This window comes from Diachasma alloeum, unplaced genomic scaffold, assembly GCF_001412515.2.
Source record: "Diachasma alloeum isolate Michigan unplaced genomic scaffold, Dall2.0 Dall_scaffold_00280, whole genome shotgun sequence".
Classification (NCBI taxonomy): Eukaryota; Metazoa; Arthropoda; class Insecta; order Hymenoptera; family Braconidae; genus Diachasma; species Diachasma alloeum.
This window is the reverse complement of record NW_021680419.1, coordinates 1,395,516-1,415,503: the sequence shown is the minus strand read 5'-3', so window position 1 is coordinate 1,415,503 and position 19,988 is coordinate 1,395,516. Positions and strand designations below refer to the sequence as shown.

Sequence of the window (19,988 nt, the reverse complement as noted above, 5' to 3'; positions counted from 1 at the left end):
TTTTGCACTCGTTACGAAATATACTATTCTGCAATTTTACATATCTTTATTGTTGAAATAAACTTCTTGTTCAGTAATAACTTTATAACAATAAAGAAAACGAAAAGGTTCTCGCTGCTCTCAACATTAAAAAAACAGTATATGTGAATCATGCTTAACTCGTTAGTATAATTTTGAGAATATAAGTTTGAAATAGTATATTTCGTAACGAGTGCTAAAAAACATTTTTTCACGAGTTACGAACAATATTTTTGATGAAAATATAAATTTGGATTTGAATGTGAAAGTTTTCTAGATGATTCCTCGACGAGTATATGAATGTAAATGTGCGAACGAATGCAGTCGAGGGGGTAAGGGTAAGGCCCCAGTTCGCAAGGGCCCCCTCAATGAGACCTTGAAGGTCTGGAGAGAGGGAAGATCGCGTGTCCCCGTGGGAATCGCATATCTGGGGGAGATATTCGATTTGATATGAGCAGAGAGGAGAGTTAGCTATTTTTTTCCTATATAGGCTTTGATTGAGGTTGAAATGATTAGATCTTATTCTAGAGACGGTTGATATCGAGTACATATCATTTTCGCGGGAAAACGTTCTTTCCACTCGTCACAGCCGCGCCTGTGCGCATGCGCAAGCAATGCGCATTTCATTTGTGCGCATGCATTTTTTTGTGATTCGCAAGGGTCACAAGGGCCGTGATGCTTGTGGCCCTTGTGACCCTTGCGAATGCATGTTCCCACACCATTCGTCGGTAAAACGACTATTTTGTTTCTTACATGACGATTATATCGCGTTCCCGCTCATTTATACCTTTACCATAGAATCGTAAATAAATATTTTCCATAAAATGATGCTAATGAGTTCGCGCATGCGCAATGCTGTTAAACTGATTGCTGGTGATATATGATATGCTCATCGGGGGCTGCCATCCATCGCTGCGTGGTCATATCATCCCGCATCCATTGTTGTTCTCAATTTGTTCACTGACCCTCGTGACCCTTAAAGTATATTTGCAACATAAATTTTGTCACTTCTTTTTGATAAATATTGGCTATCGAGGGAATATTCACTGAGCAAAATGGAGAACAACAGCGAAGTTTCGCCTTCAAAACACCGGTGAGTGACGAACGATTCAACGGACTCAGTAGTTTGAATATTACGTGATAAATTCGCACTTTCAGAAATGGGAATGCTTATAGAACTGATTTCATCGCTTGGGATGAGTATTTCATGGCCATTGCCTTCCTCTCGGCGCAGAGAAGCAAGGATCCACACACGCAGGTGGGGGCATGCATTGTTGATGAGATGAAGAGAATTGTTGCTGTTGGATACAACGGAATGCCCAGGGGCTGCAGTGATGATGAGTTTTCGTGGAATAAAAGCAGTGAGGACGAACTAGACTCTAAATTTTTGTTTGGTAAGTGATTAATCGATTCAAATTGGATTATTTTGGTAATTGTGCATTCAGGTATCCTGGAATGAGGGATTTTAGGATGAAATGTCACGAGACGTTTCTGTCAACTGAAGAAATTAAAATTTTTTATCATCAGCAAGGGAATTCTTCGATAATTTAGCTCATTTTATGTGATCAACTTTATTCTTTTCAACACTCATGAGTTGACGAATTAATAAATCTGTTAATCAATGATTTTTGCAGTCTGCCATGCAGAAATGAATGCAATTATGAACAAAAATTCCTACGACTTGAAAAACTGCACCATCTACGTAGGATTGTTCCCTTGCAACGAGTGTGCAAAGATGATAATTCAGGCTGGGATTAAAAAAGTCATTTACATGTCTGATAAGAACAGCCAGAAGACCCAAACCATCGCCTCTAAGATGATGTTGGACGCTGCTAAGGTCGAGTACAGGTGAGAAACCCGAAGTAAACACGAAACAAAACTATTCCGGATCAATTCTTCATCTAAAATGTCGAGAGATGTTTTTTCTAGATGAGAAAATTTTTAACAAAACAGATGTATCAAGTAATGATTCAATTATTGCAGACAATTCATCCCGAAGAGTGGGCAAATCACCATTAACTTCAATCAAATTGATTGGAATAAACAGAATCAGTTACCAGAGACACCAGCAAAGAAGCTGAGAGGTTCATGACTTTAGTACCGAGGAGAACGAAAAGAAAATGGACTGGTTTTAACAGTTTTTTAACTGCTTTTAGTGAGAATTGAGAGGTAGACAAAGTTCAACCAAACTATTAATCATAATACGTCATTATACTTCGAGGTAAAAAAATGCAAAAAAGATATTTATTAATCGTTGACGAGTTGACAAATAATGAGACTTTAATCGTTATATTTTTTATTGGACGCGTTCTTTTGTACAATTTAAGATAAGTGACAAGGAACTCCTTCAGCTACATTTACCAGGGTGCATTAAATCATAAATAGGAATTTCCATTACAAATATTTCGGGCTAGCATTAATCAAGGAAGTTGTTTCATCATTTGGCAAAAGTCCTATTTTTATTATGTTCTCGATTTTTTGGTCATTGTGAAATAATTTTGTGGAAATTCGTCTTGTTTTATTCGTTATTTAAACTTCCGTCTTGAGGAATAAAAAATGTTAATCAGCTTTTATCACATCATTCAGATATTTGAAAAATAATATTGAAGGGATGTATTAATGTTTTACTGGAGAAAAAAATCGAAATAAAAATGAAGATATTTTTTGAATTTACTATAATTAGACAGTTTATTTATTGTATTCCCTAATGTATGAAAAATTCATGAAACGACAATTTATTTAGATTCTTAATGCTGAAGTAATGGATTTTTCGGTGAAGACTGGATGATTACTACTATACAATTATTATTTTTTCCCTCTTCTGTTAACTATCATATTTCTGTACAAAATTACTTTTATCGTGAATGGTTCACACTTTTATCGAATGAATTCATACAATATTTTTCGAATCACAATAATTTTGCTGGTATTATTTATCTAAGAATTTATCAATTATTGATGCAGAAATTTCGTGGGATTCAGTAGCAACTATTTTGTTACATTTCATCCCGAAGAGTTTGGAAAGAGTCTGTCGATGAGATTTCTTACAAAATTCTCTTAATGATCTCACGATACATTTTCCCTACAACTTACATGCCTTCGCCCTTCTCAAGATTGATGCGATTTTTAGTTCAATTAGTGAGTGATTATGATACAATGACAACTATTGAATTTAACAGAAAATGAATAGTATGAAAAATCACAACCAATTGTCTTCAAATTCATAAGTTACTACGTAAATCTACGTAGACGGTAGATAGTAATGAATTGAGCACTCATCCCGAAGGCCGGAAAAACAAATAAAAATGTATTGAACATATGAGTGAAGTGGCAAAACCTTGAAACTTATCTCGATGATAAGTGATTTATCAAGGAAATTTTGACAGACACGTCTTGACGACAATTTCCTCATTCATTTTAATTCAATTTAATTGATTAAAAAATCCAGATACTGCGTTTGATCACTGATTAATAAAAAAAAAATCGACAGATTCTCGGAAAAAGAAAAAAAAAAGAGAAAACACCCAATGATTTTACCTTCATTAAGTTTTAATAAATGAACAAACCATTCTCATCCATTTAATGACACAAAAATTAATTACACAATCTTAAGTCCATAATGACTGATGAAGGACACATCGATGATAAAATAACTCCCCCCCATTGACTCTACACAGTAGAGTGCCCAACCCTAGGCAATCGTTGATGAATTTCCACCCCCTCCCTCTTAATTAACGGACTATTTATCAATAAATTGGTTGATACTTCACTTTAATGATGCCAGAGCATATGAAACGTAAAAGTCTTACATTATCTTGTATTTATAATTTTCATTTTATTTAAACCGTTGAAATGCGCACTTTAAATCCACTCACCAGGCATTCTCCCCCCCCCCCCCCCCCCCCNGTGCCCAACCCTAGGCAATCGTTGATGAATTTCCACCCCCTCCCTCTTAATTAACGGACTATTTATCAATAAATTGGTTGATACTTCACTTTAATGATGCCAGAGCATATGAAACGTAAAAGTCTTACATTATCTTGTATTTATAATTTTCATTTTATTTAAACCGTTGAAATGCGCACTTTAAATCCACTCACCAGGCATTCTCCCCCCCCCCCTCCCCCAAGTGCATCATTATCATTTATCTCATAATACGATTATCAACTGAACATACCTAAAGTCCTTGGTATTACATTAAAATTCCATAAACGACCCCCAGACCCCAGCGTTGTCTAATTTCATAAAGATTGTTCCTCATCATATCCTCATCAACTTTCTTCGCTCCATTATCGACACTATTCCAATATGATCACTATAATCCGCACTTAAAATCCATTATCCAGCAGCTCTAAATACCCCAATTTTCATCGAAAAAATTGTGGATCTCCCCCAGGCTCACCCTCACAAACGTTTCATGCACGTTTTAATCTTCTTCAGAGAGAAAAATTCTAGTTAATTGTTTCCATCCTTCTGGAGGTTTTAGTTATTTAATCTTGATTCTTGTTGATTCTCGTTGGTTTTTACTAGAGTTATTGATGAATAATCGTGATGGACGATCAGTTCTTGATGGAGTTCTCCTTGTCCTGGCGATTGAGTGTTGCATTGAGTTGAACTGGTGGTTTAGCCTCTGGTGGTCTGAATGCAGTTGCATAGGGAAAACGTTTGTGACACTTGTTCATGTAGTCGTCTATCGCAGCGTCGCAGGGGCCAAAGTCGTTGGCTCTAAGGGCTTCCAGCACCCTCGTGCAGGTTGGCAGAGTGACCCCAGTGAGGTCGTCGAGGCTGGTGGCCAGGGAGAGAGCTTTCGACTGAGATGTTGGATCCAAGAGGTACAGCATCCTGGCGCATTGTAGGAGGTGGGGAAGGGAGGTTTTGTTCTTCTGGAGGAATTCGCTGTTGAATTGCACTGCGTCGGAGTTGGAGTAGATCTCGCGGGTTTGATGCCTGACTACTTCGGCGACTGGACCCTCCAGGGGGGAGGCCCCTGTGTGCCGAAGGAAACGCACCAGGCAGGAGTGGAGGTCCGGATTGTTTGAGTCCAGGCGATGCGCACGTTTTATTGATTGAAGCATCAGGAGAGTTCGACCTGGAGGAAACGCAAAATTTAATTCGATTGCTTTGATTTTTTATTTCATTCTTGCATTTTTATATTTTTTTCGTTTGGTTTTGATGATTATTCAGGAGCCTTTCGTCTAATTAATGGTAATTCTCTGCAGAACCGCGACATCTTATTTATTCAGAAGTGAAGTGGTCAATCGGTTGGCTCCCAGTTGAGTTTTTGTTGAATAACTCGGAATTCAGTGGCGAAGTGGTAAACCGGTCCTGACTTTTTTTACAGACCTCAATTCGCTCTACAAAAAAGGTCATAACAAAAATTTTTCTATCTCTTTTAGATTCCGAGATATTCGTCAAAAACTGGCCAATTGTCAAAATCGACTCAACCCGATTTACCGCTTCGCTACTGAAATGAAAAAGATAGCGAAATTTTTGTAAGATCTTTTTCGATACACTGAGAAAAAAATATTTTTGCCAAATATCCATTTACTTGAGAGAAGTATTTATTTATTCAATCCCGTATTTCTCCAATAGAGTCATTCCCAAACAATCCTCATTAGGTTTCAATTATGTTAATTATATTGCTCTAGACGATGATCATGTTAGTTATGACCTTGAGTGAACTTAAAAAATTATCAACATGAAGAAATTAATCGATATTCTTCCCTCTAGAAAATAAGAAGTTTAGGAAAAATGAATAATTATTAGAGGAGTTCATCCATGGTCATGTGCAACATAGTCATCCTCTAGGGCAATATGATTGCTACAATTGAAACCTAATCAGGTGGGCCTGGGCGTGAATCGATTGAAGAAATACGAATTTGAACAAATCAATGCTTCTCTCAAATAAATGAATATTTGGCACATCGAAGTTTTTTTCTCAGAGTAGTCTTCACTTTTATTTACAAAAAAGATTTTTAGGAAAATTTTGCCAACTCCTTTAGACTTGAATCGTTTGACCACTTCACTACTGCATTGTATTTCTGAATATAAAAGAGATTCCCAAAACGACAATTTATTTAGTTTCTTAATGTTAAGGTAATGTATTTTTTAAATGTATCCAAACAATATTTTTTGAAACACAATAATTTTGCTCGTGTTCATAGGTTTTATAATAGTGACGATTTGTTTTTCTCCCAGAGTTTGGAAAGAGTCTGCCGATTAGATTTTTTCCAATCCAAATTCCTGTTAATGAAGATTCATTAAGGGTCCTGCAGTTTAATTAATGTTATAAAATTCTCTGCAAAAAAGTCTCCTCACGATTCTTTCTGAATCCACAAGCTCTTCAAATATTTGAAAAATAAACTGTATAAAACATTTGAACTTGTCTCCAACATTATCAAGATCATTTCTCGAAATAAAGATTAATGCACATCGTTACCTTTACGATAGTAGATTTCGAACGCCATCAAGTGAGTCTCTATTCGATCAGCCGCGAGATTCTGCAGGGGTTGCAGAAACTTGATCGCCTGCTCCAGTGGATCTTCAACCTGGCAGATCAAATAAACGACAGTTATAGACCACATCGATTTATCTTACTCGAGCAGAAAGTGGAAAAAGGGTTCGATGAATTACTGACCCTCTCAAGTTTCTCGGGGATCAATTCGTCTAATGTCGGCTGTTCAAAGTCAGGATCAGCCTGCTGTCGGGATTTATTATGCTGCTCCCTCTTCTCCTGGGCCTGGGCAGCCTGCTGTCTCTCAAGTTCCGCCTTCCTGCGCTGTTTGCGCTGCTTGTTCCTCATTTTCTTCAGCTCCGATGGCGCCAAGTTCTCTGTAATCAAGAGAAATAAACTCCTGATTAGTTATTCCCAGGAATTAAAGACCATTCATTCAGCAGTTGAAAACAATTCGTTAGAAAAAATCGGTAGTCACTTCATTTAATTTTTATTTCATGCAGACCCAACAGCACTCTACCAATTACAGGATCGAATTAAATAAGCATGAAGTATAATAATGAAATTAGTAAAATGAAGAGGTCGAAATAATACTCATTATGAAAAGGATTATTCATATTGATTATATTATAACACAACTAAGACCTCCTAATCTATTTAAATGTCTGAATTTTATACATGGAGAAATTTTTGTTTTTTTTGTTTTGTCAATTTATTTTTTCATTTAATTGCATCATAGTTGCTTTCAGTGCATTTGCAACTGCTATGCTTATTTTTCAATTCATTTATTCATTTGGTCATTATTTCATTTGTTACCCTTGTTCACGCATTCTAGATACCAGTAATCAGAGGATATATCAGGAGACTTATTTCGTAATTGAAGAAATTATCAAAAAAAAATGTCTCGCAAAATTTTCATAAAAAATAATTTTAATTGACTTTATAGTTGATTTTTTTTCTCATAAGACCGGGGGAGAAGTCATCTGTTGGGGTAGTAAAAAAAAAATGAATTCATATCAACTTTTTGATGCTCTCTTTTCCCTCGAGAAATGCTGAGCGGCGGGAATTCCATAATAGACAATGGGTTTTATTCATTTTTTTTCATTTCCGCAGCCAGTTGCTCGTCGAAGGTCAACATTAATCCCGAGACAACGACAATACGGCTGGGTAATTGAGCACAGGGTGTTTCGCAAAACATTCTATTCTTTAAAACCTCCACGACAGCCCCAGTGCTGACTCTCATGAAACGGATATCGGTCGTTTATGAGAAAACGTAAGCTATTCAGGTTTGAAACACGTGTTACACGTGATGGTGGGGTTCACGTACGGTTATTAAATTCAGCAGGAGTTGAATAATATTCCTCCACGTTGTATTCGAGCTGAGGGGGAAGTTTACGAAGAGAATTTGTATGATTTTTAATTAAAAAAATTTTTTCCGCGAGTTTATGGCTTCAATGAGACATTTTTTCCAATATAAGCGCTAGAAAAATTGTTCAGTAATAGACTATCAATTTTTGAATGTTCAAATCTCCCGGAATGGCTCATGATGTCACTACACCACATGCTTTAACCAAGTGGCGCCACCAGTCGGACAAGCCACCGCTGATTTCTGTGGAAATACTCGCCTTTGCATTGCTCAAAAAATGTCAAAAGAAAAGAAAAAAACACCAACGTATAAATACTGTTTTGTGCCTAACTGCAGAAGTACAACAATAACAACACCCAACAAAATATTCATATGTGTTCCGAAATCCGAAGAAATTCGAAGGCTCTGGTGCATCGCGGCTGCTTACACTGGCAAATTGAGGTTAAGTAGTGCCATTTGCGAAGATCACTTCAAAGTGAGTATAATTTTTATAGAAATTAATAATATAATAATATTAATAATATTAATAATAATAGCGAAGTGGTAAAGCGGTTTAAGTCGACTCATCTCCCAGTTGAGTTTTTGAGGAATATTTCCGAATCTAAGGGAGATAGCGAAATTTACATAATTACATTTGTTGTAGCACTCAATCGGCTCTACAAAAAAGGTTATAACTACAATTTCGCTATCTCCCTTAAATTCCGAGATATTCATTGAAAACTGATCAATAGTCAAAACTGACTTATACCGTTTTACCATTTCGCCACTGAATTACATTTCTCCGTGCGGATAGATAGTAGAATTGTTTTAAATTTTAATTCAATTTTTTTCTATGGTGAAACGATGATTCTGAGAAATCTGAATTCATACATCCTGTGTAACATCGTTATGAAGCGCGTAAGAATGATTTTGTGGAAATTATCGGTTCATCTTTAAAAAATGGATTTAAATTATCTACTCTGATGGTAGATTATCAAAAAAAAACCCAACCTCCTTAACCATTAACGGTGATAACAGCAATTTTAATTTCAATTTAGAAATAAAAAAGAAAATCATAAGAGAAAAAAACAATTCTTCCACTATTTGCTAACGTTTCGAACACCCAAAGTGTTCTTCATCAGGGCATTCATTTATTCTCCAGATACAAAACAAAAAATATTTTCCCATGAAATACTATTAAACACTAATTCTATTTCCAAGGGCTCCTGAATATTCGTGAAGTCTCAAGGTTTTAAGCTATTGATAGTTGTAATTTTAATTAGAATTAAAAAAAGAAAAAATCGCAAGAGAAAAGAACAATTCTTCCACTATTTGCCAACATTTCGAACCCAAAGTGTTCTTCATCAGGGCATTCATTTATTCTCCAGATACAAAACAAAAAATATTTTCCCATGAAATACTATTAAACACTAATTCTATTTCCAAGGGCTCCTGAATATTCGTGAAGTCTCAAGGTTTTAAGCTATTGATAGTTGTAATTTTAATTAGAATTGAAAAAAGAAAAAATCGCAAGAGAAAAGAACAATTCTTCCACTATTTGCCAACATTTCGAACCCAAGTGTTCTTCATCAGGGCATTTATTTATTCTCCAGATACAAAACAAAAAATATTTTCCCATGAAATACTATTAAACACTAATTCTATTTCCAATGGCTCCTGAACACTTTCCATTAGCTCCTGAATATTCGTGAAGTTTCAAGGTTTCAAGTTATTGATAGTTGCAGGTGATGTCATTGAAATAACGCAAAATCCGTCCAAAATCCAAAGAAAAAAACCCGTTTTCTCTGGTTTTAGAAATGAAAGATTAAATTTACGAGCTGAAAACCGGACGATTCGGGGTTTTACCGACAGACGGTGCGACTACATGAGAGATTGAGAATGAGAATTTCATCATGCAGTCTCGCCATCTATCGTTCGGTATGGCATTCATTCAGGCGTATACCGATCGATCCACGGATGAGAGCACATTACCACTAAAGTTAACATTTGTGCACAGATGTTAGACGCATTACGATTATGAATATTGTAATTTAAAATTTAATTGAACGACCCCTCATCATGCGTAAGTGTAGAATTCCAAATTGTCCTGCAGAGCCGGAAGAGACAGTCTTTAGATTACCCAGTGATTCAGCCACTCGGGAGAAGTGGAGACTTGCAATTCGTAAAGTATACCCTAACCTTCGTGTTAACAATTGGTTTACTATTTGTGGAAGACACTTCAGAAGTATAGATTTCGGTTTCACTGTCAACGATGGCAAGGGAAATGTCATCTACCAGGTATGTTGTTTAGGTCTAGGGGTTTCCCGAGAACTTCAGGCGATCCGATAAATATTCATCTTTGCAGGATTTTAATCCGGGGAAGAGACGACTCAAACGTGGAGCTGTACCTGTTGTTAGTAACATTGCTGATACATTCGCGTTATATTTCATAAATTTGTTTCGTTAACTGTGGCTTTTATGTCCCTTGAGGTTTTTAAAATTTTGAATGAAATGTTCCGATTATTTCAATGACATCACTTTTAATTTATAGTCTCAAACCGATTGAGGACATTTTCTCAGTTGAGAAATCGCAATAATCCGTTTTCGTTGTGAATCATGTCCTTTTCATATTGTGATGACTAGACCGCGGCAAAATGCTTTTTTCTACTCAATGTTCAGTAAAAATTACGGAACTCACGATTCACTCACCGATTACGGAATCGACTCAGAAAATTTTAGGGACGGTATCGTCATTTTTCACAGGAGATTCAGATAAAAATTGCGGAACACTCCGGAAAAATTCCTTGACAGTTCCGTAAAATTTCCTACAACCACATTTCGCTCCGGAATTACGGAAAAGATACGTAATTTTTATTTTATATTTCCGTGTAATATTATAAGAAGTTGCACTTTACAGTAATTTAGATTTATTTATATATTAAATAATTATTGAAAATTGAAAAATAATATAATAATTGTAATTCGAAATTTGAATATATGAAAAAAAATTGCATAATTGAAATATGAAATAACATAATAATAATTGGTAATTTAATTTCTCAATTATTAGTTGATAAAAAATTCGAAATTTGAATATTTAAATTGATGGTCATTCTTATAATAAAAAAATTGGTGACTAATATTACCAATTGACTTATTCAAAATTTAATTGTAATTCCAAATTTTGATTATGCCGATGTGTGCATACGAGATGAAGTGTCGCGTAAAAAATGGGATTTTTTCATCCAAAATTCAATGAGTCCAAAATTTTTCAACACATTCAAGTTATTATCTTGTCCCACTGCATTGAAAATTGACATGTCCTCTAACATGTTGAATATGTTGAACATGACCAGCTAGATGAAGACTTGGAAAATTACATGGAATGGAAAATGACAGGATGCCGGAAGAGGCTGAAAGAAGGGGTTTATCCCAGATACTTCTCGTGTCAAGCTACCTCAAAATTTGCGTCTGCATACGTATCACCCTGCGCCGCACCGAGTTCTAGTGGAATTAAAGAGGAAGTAGAAGTTAAAGAGGAGGATCCCTTAGCAATTGAAGATCAACCCCAGATAAAAGTGGAGGATGGAGCGCCCTCATTTCGACTAGTAGAACCGTTTAATTTTGTCGGCATCAAATCAGAATCTGTCGATCTAGCTGAAGATACTATTGATAACACTAGGCTGCAGTGAACGACGAGGCGGTGCGCATGTGCCACAGCCGCGAATTAGGGCTGAACATTGACTGATGTTTAATTATTACAAAATGTCTGAACCATTTTTTTACATATCGAATGTATTTTGCAACACGTCTTAAGCTTCGTAGAACCGATGTAGAGGCTTTTTTTTTCGAAATGTTATCAAGAGAAATTTTTTGCGGAATATTTTCTGCCTAAAAAGAGGTCGCCTGATTATGTCGGCATGAAGCTCTTTGTTTCGGAGATGAATAGATAACTATCAAGAGCTTGAACACGTGTAACACGTGTTCAGGTGAGTCACGTGCTGTTAATCAATGCAGCAGGAGTGAAATAATATTTTTGATAATTCATAGAAGTAGATAGGACGTTCATAAACCGAAATTTTAATGCTCTCGATTGACAAGATTAAAAAAATATCATTTTTTCAATTCAATAGCCAAGTGGTAAAAGGAGTTCAGTGCATTTAAAAGAAAAATAAAAAATTTGCGTGAATTACATTGAAATATTAATTTTCGAATGGTAATAATAATATTACGAATTTCGAATAAATGCACTTATCTTCTTTTACCTATCCGCTACTGAATTTTATTTCATTGAAGAATGTAAAGAGATGATCAAATAACTAACGAGGGGTTTTACGAAAAATTTTGCAGATTTAATAAGGCTCTTTTGAAATTTAATGCTGGGACCTCTCGTTCCGCCCACAAACGTGCAATTATTCCAGTAATTCAACTCCATCAAGAGATGAGTTTGGAATTCGTATGGAGATTATTCTGTGTCTATACTCGGAAGGGAGAGATTTAACGGAGAATTTTCATTTTCAACGCGTCCTAAATTTTTTCGAAGAGAAATTACATGAAGAATTTTTCAAACTCCAGTGTAAACTTCACAGAGAAGAAATTGAGAAAATTGAAGCAAACGATACGTAAATTATTGCGTTAATAAATTCATGCTGCTCACTGGGCATCAACGATTTTAATTACTGTAGTCATTAATACGTAAAAAGAAATTATAACATGAAAATTTAGATTCCTCCACTTTCCAATTATTACGCAAGAAAATATTCCCGGCATGATACCGTTGAAAAAACAACCCACTCTTCACTCCTGACCATGCTCCGTGAATTCGGGCATCCATTGCACTTCAGCTGAAGGACTTATGGACTTCATACAATACTCCAGTGAATTCCAGCACTCAACTCTTCCTAGGTAATTTTTTATTACGTAAATACGAAGGTGGGAGAAAATAGTCACGAATTCATCCGATCAGTGTGTAAAATGTTGCGAAAATGAGAGCAACTGATATCAATCTTCGTAATTTGTAAATAATATTTTCGTTCATAAAAACTCATAGAGAAAAAATATGGAAAAACACCGGCATTGTACATGTTTAGAATATTATGGTATTGTATTGCTGTTGTAAAGATGATTATTATTACTTTAACAATAAAAAATGTTCGATGTTAGAAATATTTTTGATTTCAGTTTCCATTTCAGGCGAATAAGATGAGTGAAAAATGAATTAGAATTGAATTTCCCTGAGGATTATTATAAACTGTAATTGACTTATAAAGAAATCTCTTGAAATTCTTCCCCAAAACAACTCACTATCGAAATGACTTCATGTACCAAGACATGAAGAATGGAATAGTCAAGACATCTAGATGAAATCCGGGACTAAATATGAGTTCCACCCCCTCAAGACCGCAAATTAATAGAAATTAATTAACCTGAGATTTACAATATACTATTACAAACCGATCGTGCAAGAATGCAGTCCCACAGTAGAATAATGTGAATGCTAAATAATTACCAAACAAATTATAAATCTCAGATTATTAATCCCCGATACCAACTGAACCTTGATAAGATTTTATTTAACATCGGTAATTCATAAAGCGTGTGGAATGTGCGGTCAACGGGGCGGTGCAAGCGTTAGCTTGCGTGAATGCCAGATTACCAAGTAAATACGCCCTGGTTATAGTGCATACGCATATAACCACGCTCTATGCTAATCTCATCCCCCTCTGAGCCACTGGAAACTCAGTCGCAGACTGAATACAATGCACTTTCATTGCGTAATCTATCCCCGAGTCAATCCGGAAGACTAGAGGGCACATTTCTGAGATTTATGAGGTCTCAACAATCTCCCCCGCCCCATCCACCCCGCAATTTCCATAAAAAATTGATACAATTTTCCCCAATAGCCAATTTTCCTTTCATTCTGCATTGAAAAATCCCTCATGTCCGAGTTTTGAATGTTCAAGTGACATTTAATGGTTTGAATAAACCTACCAACGCAATTCAATTGTCCCACACATCAAAGAGAAGTTATTTCTTATTTTTCAAACTTTCCTTTTTTCTCTCTTCCGCATAATGTCCTGCGGGCGGAGTCACCCAGCTCGAAACAAACCGCAGTTACCGTCAGTATCGTCGACCACACCTTCAATCTGTCCCCACATGCACCCATGTGATCTCTTTCTTTCTCTAGTGATTTCAGGTTTTTTTTTCATTCGTTTGTTTTGGTTTTTCTTTCAGTTAGTCACTGGTGGATTGCGAAATGTCACCTTTTACAGTGAACAAACAGTGCACGAGATCAATTCGCTGATTGACTTCTAATCGTGAATCGTATTATTTCTAGCGACAGGTAGAGACCTGATGTCATATTAGAATTGTTGATAGAATTATTCTTTCGAATGAAAAATGAATAATTGAATTCAATAGGAAAGAAGCGGATTGACGTCAGGGAAGAGACATTCTTGATATGAGTGAACACTTCTTTTGAGGCAGAGGTCATTTATATTAAATACGTTCAGAAGCCAAGGAACCTGTCTGAAATGAGTGGAAGGGATTCTAATTACTTTTGTAGCCATTAGTTTTTTTCTGAACGATTAAAGGGTTAATTTATTTTCATATTATTAACTAGGACTTAATAGTTTCAATTGAAAAACAAAATTAATGGTTCTTAACTTCAGGGAATTGTTCTCTTCGAACGTAAAATTATTTCCGGGATGATGCGACGAAAATAAAACCTTCAACCGAAAATTCATATATTTAATGGTTTTTCTTTGTTAACGGGTAACGGTCATCTTTTACGGTGCACGAGATCAATTCGCTGATTGACTCCTCATCGTGAATCGTTTTATTTCTAGCGACAGCTAGAGACCTGATGTCATACTAGAATTGTTGATAGAATTATTCTTTCGAATGAAAAATGAATAATTGAATTCAATAGGAAAGAAGCGGATTGACGTCAGGGAAGAGACATTCTTGATATGAGTGAACACTTCTTTTGAGGCAGAGGTCATTTATATTAAATACGTTCAGAAGCCAAGGAACCTGTCTGAAATGAGTGGAAGGGATTCTAATTACTTTTGTAGCCATTAGTTTTTTTCTGAACGATTAAAGGGTTAATTTAGTTTCATATTATTAACTATGACTTAATAATTTCAATTGACAAACAAAATTAATGGTTCTTAACTTCAGGGAATTGTTCTCTTCGAACGTAAAATTATTTCCGAGATGATGCGACGAAAATAAAACCTTCAACCGAAAATTCATATATTTAATGGTTTTTCTTTGTTAACGGGTAACGGTCACCTTTTACACGGAGAGAAATGTACGAGAAAAATTACCGTGCCCGCACAGTAAAGTTGGTTCAGATGGTCTTTCCAGGCCAAATGTACCGCAAAGAGTAGGAAAAAGTACTGTTGCACGAGTCATTTTTCGGATAAATGTGGGGAAAAATTCTTGTGCAGCACGGTAAAATCGAAGCGACAGTGAATTTTTACGAGAAATACGNAGCAGAGGTCATTTATATTAAATACGTTCAGAAGACATGGATGACTGGAAGGGATTCGAAATACTTTTGTGTACTCATCCATTCATTCCAACTCCAGACAATTGTTCTCCCAAAATGTAAAATAATCTCTGGAATCATGTGGCGAGGGCAAAACCTTCAACCAAAATTCATATACCCGTCTCTCTCCCTCATTAGTAAACATAATTTTCGTTGAATATCCAAGGTGACTCGCGAAACAATATAATTGAAGCTTGCAAAATCACAGAATCTGCATCAACGAATTACCCCCCCGACAAGGCCATAAAATTCGCAAGGTGTCAACTGCAGTAATTAACCACCAGCAAAAGAAGAATCATAAAAAAAAAATCGGAAAGATGATTTTAATGACCCACTCAGCCTTTGACCGGCAATTGTCAGAGCCCCAGAGGGGCCACCGCGGCAATTACAAAAGCATAAAATCATAAACTGCAGCACAACGCAAAGTAGAACACAAGTGTATTAAATCTTAATTGCAGATGTAACGGCAATTGCATTATAACGATCATTCAGATGTTGGAGTGCGACGCTCGCTGTTGCGTCAGACGATGCGTTTGATTGAGTAATATCGCTCGGGGATTCCCGGAACAATTAATGAGTGCACATTACGATTGTTATTAATGATCATCACGTGCGTGGATTAAGCGGAAGCCATCCGGTGACCGCTGATAAACCCCAAAGGCACTTCAGGGGAGATACCACCGCAATGTAATGACGTCCAGTCCTGAGGTGACTGCTACATAATTAATTAATGATCATAATTACGACGCAGGAGGATTTATTACCGAGACTAATAGAAATCCTCAGCTCGCTTTGTTCGGAATTTTCGCCCGTGCTGCGTCATCGGTAAATAGGGGAATTAACGAAATGGGCATTATTTTCCTTGGATTAATTAATCAATTATGGGAACGTGTGGGCGATAGTGCGCTGGCTGCAACGAAAAATATGCAGCTTCGGTTTTGTTTAGTATTTGCGAGGGAGTGCTAAGCATTTCCTGATTTACTTTATCGGCTCGGGGATTACGTCATTTGCGTGAGAAAATTGTTTTGGTTTGTTTGAAGGATTGGAATAACGTGAACGATGGTATTAGAATATTTGAATATAGTTTTAGGCTCATTCGCGTGGGATCACGTGCCGTTTGCCATTTTTATTAATGGAATTGTTTACGTAATTTCAGTCGTAGGTTTTGCTTCTTTGTTCGGTGGTGGATGTAATTGAAAAATTGCTTGATTTTGAAGTTATTAGCTTCGCTATTTGATTGTACGAATAGACTTCTTGATTAATTAAAATTTTTCCATAATTCTGTTTTTGAATAAACGGAAATGTTTAGTATTTTTTTTCACCTAAAATTCCATTTTTTTCTTTCCTAATTGATTTGTTAAGGATGGTTATCCAAAATCGCAAGTACTTGAGAAAAATTGATTTGTTTTTTAACTGAGAGGTGAAAATCTTCCCTCCACTTTGATACAAAAGGAATAAATTAATTAATTCATTCATTAATTGATAAAAAAAATTGAGTTAATTACGTTTAATTTAAATTAAATGGTGGATTAAATTTAATTTTATATTAAATGTCAATCCACCATGCCATGTTCATTATTCAGACAGAATGTAGCAAATGCATGCGCTAATATGCGCTATATGGGGTAGAGTCATTCAAATATTTCCCCTTTTTGCCCGGATATCCCAGATTTTTCTCCTGCCATTGGATTCAGTATGATTTTACACATTACCTTCTATTCTAAGAGTCTTCTAGTAGGTAAATTATCAATTTGAACATAAATTTCATAAGAGCCCGACTACAAGGAGAAATTAGTTTATTCATTTCTGCCGAGACTATTGCGATTAATTTTTTTAACATTACAAAAGTTAGTTTTGTATGCTCTGCTGTCAGCCGAAAAAAATTACAGAATTTTCCTTGACCATGAAAAAAAAACCACACACTGAGAAAAAAATTTATTCCTCCCAAGAAAATGTTATTGGTGATATCTTTTTCATACTCTTAGTAGAAGAAAATATCTCTTTTGGAACGTATTTCTCCAGGCCAGTCATTTCCAGGTGCTCCGAAATCATTTCCAATCGTGAGAATTATGGTGATCTATAAGAATATTCTTCTGCATATGACCTCGAAGAAACTCCAATAATAATTATTAACATTTGGAATTATTCCAATTTTCTTTACCTGAGAAAATCGCCAATTTGTAAAATCCGGAAGATATCGGAGAACATTTTGTCAAGGTCATATGTAGCATAATAATCAGATTGTTCAACATCACTGTAATTTTTGAGGATAGACTTGGACTCTCTGAAAATGACTGTCCTGGAAAAATTCGTTCTGAAAAAATATTATCTTCTGACGAGAATATCAATCCTTGGCAGGAATAATTTTTTCTCTCAGTGTATGTATCCACAATTTACCGATACTAGCTAAACATCATTAAGACAAATAAATTGCATTATGTATTGAAGTGGAGTAGCCATTAACTTTATTCTACGATACAAACGCCCGCGTGTAATTGTTGCGGTCGTGCAATAAGATAAGGCCCACGCCACCTTCAACCGCAACAATTTTCCTTTGTACGATTTGAGATGGTACTTGTAATTCACCCACAACTCCTGCAGAAGTGCACCACTTCTGTTTTGCAACAGCGTCCGTGAAAATAACGGTCACGTTTTTTTTATCATCAGGGGACAGAAGTTCAGCATAACAGAGGATGGGAGTGAGAATTCTCACGTTAGGAGTGATGTATTGTAACAGATTCTCCTTAAGAACATCTAGTTAATCGATATTCCTTACAATTGCGACAGGCCTTGTGCATTTGCCATTTTCATTCATACGTTATTCGTCGGTTTAATTAATGAACGGGGAATACGAAAAATGTTAAAAATATATCGCGACGTCAGATTGCCAATGGAGCCGTGGAATTTGCTAAATTGATGATGATGCAGTTCTTGGAACCCGGAGGAATGAGAATATTAACGATCTGTCAATTTTCATATCGTTCTTACACGAATGACGAATGGGGAGTATCTCCAGCTGAATATTAATAAATGAAACAACTCGCGCCACTTTTTTTTTCAGGGAAAAAATTAAAAGCTCAGAGAAAATTTGTGGAATTTGGCCGTGACAGGATGGAGCCCTCATAAATCTCAATTTAATCCAACGAAAATGAAATGAAAAATCCAATCTAGTCTGGGTTTTTTAGTTCACGGCACTCGTAAAAGAAAAAGGAATGTATAATTTAATTATCAATTTCATGAATTAATTGCTCGACCAACGATTACCATAATTACGTATCTCTCGGGTGAATCGCTGACTGGACTTTATTGGGCACGTGACGTCGTTTATGATTTTAAGAAAAAAAAAAAAATGGGGAAATAATGTATAATGATTTGCACCGGATGGCCGAGCTGGGTAAAACGGAGAAAACTGGTGTTCGTAAATGAGCCGTGTAGGAAAGTTGAAAATGAGAGTATATGAGAATGAAGATGACAGTTTGCACTAACGAGTCTCGGGGTTTTGCTGGTGTAACAAACATTTTCTCTTGAAACTTTGAACTGCAGAAAGGAGAGGAACATTAATTTGAAACTTAATAAAAGAAACAAAAAGTTGTATTTATGGTAAAAAAATTCGACGAGAGGAGAATGATTGGTGACAATCGTTCTATCAATTTCTCCAGATGTCAGAGATGGATAAAAATAGAATGTAATAAAAAATTAATGTAGAATGAGATAAATGGAGAAATTGTTTCCATCATGAGGGATTTTAAGGCAAACTGTGTGTAAAAATGTTTATTTTGAAATTTTATAATACGAGAACGATCGCGTTAAAACGCGTATTTGTTAAAAACAAATCGTGACACGAAAACCGAAAGCCGACCGAAGTCGAACACGTGCGGTCGGATCCGAATGTTCGACCAATGAAATTCGAGGAATGAGCGTTACGCTACAGCTTACGGCGTATGTTCTTTTTAGAACAGGATTAAATTATTTTCGGTCTCGTGGATAATTGAAAATGGGTGTTTCATTGAGTATTTCACATATTAAATGATTTGTCATTCATGGAGGTATCATATTAATTAGTGTTCGTTAATAATTTCGATTTTTCTACTTAAAAATTCAGGAATAATTTCATAAAAGTGGAAAAAATCCCTCCAAATTTTTAATTCAATGAAAATTTCGCCTCCAATTCGCCCAATAATCCCGTGATAATCCCCTCAAATTACCCCAGAAATACCAGAAAACCACAAGCAATCACACAATATAATTTCAGATAAAATCCAGGGGAATTAAACTTCTCAGGCAATTATCAGAGGCGGCATTGAACGACTTCTAACATATCGCAATCCCCAATTACGGTATTTAGAAGGGTTTATCGATCCCGTTTATATCGCTGGAGCGCTGAGCAACAAAAAGCCCACGAAACATGAAAAAAACACCGAAAGAAAGTGAAGTTAAAATACTGAAAAAGATTACAACTATCGGTTAAAGCGGTTGCTTTGTCGAGATCTGGAGTTGAGTGCATCGTCCCTCGATCTGGCACGATATTCTCGCCCACGTTTGTCTCCTGGGTCCATTGGAGTCTGTAACTCCGGGTATCAGTGTTGTGTGGAGTAATGGGGGAGGGGGGGGGGCGG

The 19,988-nt window shown here is 36.0% G+C and overlaps 3 protein-coding genes across 6 annotated transcripts in view; 2 read left to right on the top strand and 1 right to left on the bottom strand.

The window, feature by feature from the left end:
- Window positions 1–919: 919 nt before the first annotated feature.
- LOC107038314 (deoxycytidylate deaminase) lies at window positions 920–2,684 on the top strand. Of its 2 annotated transcripts, none has more exons than XM_015257342.2 (4): window positions 920–1,111; window positions 1,195–1,412; window positions 1,653–1,866; window positions 2,002–2,684. In XM_015257342.2, the coding sequence occupies exons 1-4, from the start codon at window positions 1,074–1,076 to the stop codon at window positions 2,108–2,110; spliced, it is 579 nt and encodes a 192-aa protein (XP_015112828.1). In that variant the 5' UTR covers window positions 920–1,073; the 3' UTR covers window positions 2,111–2,684. The 2 variants fall into 2 exon arrangements, with proteins under 2 accessions (XP_015112828.1, XP_015112827.1); XM_015257341.2 differs by having other exon boundaries at window positions 1,177–1,412; window positions 2,002–2,683.
- Window positions 2,685–3,997: 1,313 nt separating this feature from the next.
- The window catches only part of LOC107038393 (N-alpha-acetyltransferase 15, NatA auxiliary subunit), a 46,334-nt gene continuing 30,343 nt past the window's right edge, over window positions 3,998–19,988 (bottom strand). The window contains exons 5-7 of the mRNA XM_015257472.1: window positions 6,656–6,849; window positions 6,458–6,566; window positions 3,998–5,107 (exon numbers count right to left, since the gene is read on the bottom strand). Of these exons, the coding sequence (XP_015112958.1) occupies window positions 4,578–5,107; window positions 6,458–6,566; window positions 6,656–6,849 (833 nt within the window). The 3' untranslated portion in view covers window positions 3,998–4,577. The remainder of the gene's footprint in view (window positions 5,108–6,457; window positions 6,567–6,655; window positions 6,850–19,988) is intronic.
- On the top strand, window positions 8,079–12,977 carry LOC107038394. Of its 3 annotated transcripts, XM_015257473.1 has the most exons (3): window positions 9,788–10,115; window positions 10,183–10,230; window positions 11,174–12,977. In XM_015257473.1, exons 1-3 carry the CDS (start codon window positions 9,897–9,899, stop codon window positions 11,507–11,509), a joined length of 603 nt encoding a protein of 200 aa, XP_015112959.1. In that variant the 5' UTR covers window positions 9,788–9,896; the 3' UTR covers window positions 11,510–12,977. The 3 variants fall into 3 exon arrangements, with proteins under 3 accessions (XP_015112961.1, XP_015112959.1, XP_015112960.1); XM_015257475.1 differs by lacking the exons at window positions 9,788–10,115; window positions 10,183–10,230 and adding an exon at window positions 8,079–8,313; XM_015257474.1 differs by lacking the exon at window positions 10,183–10,230.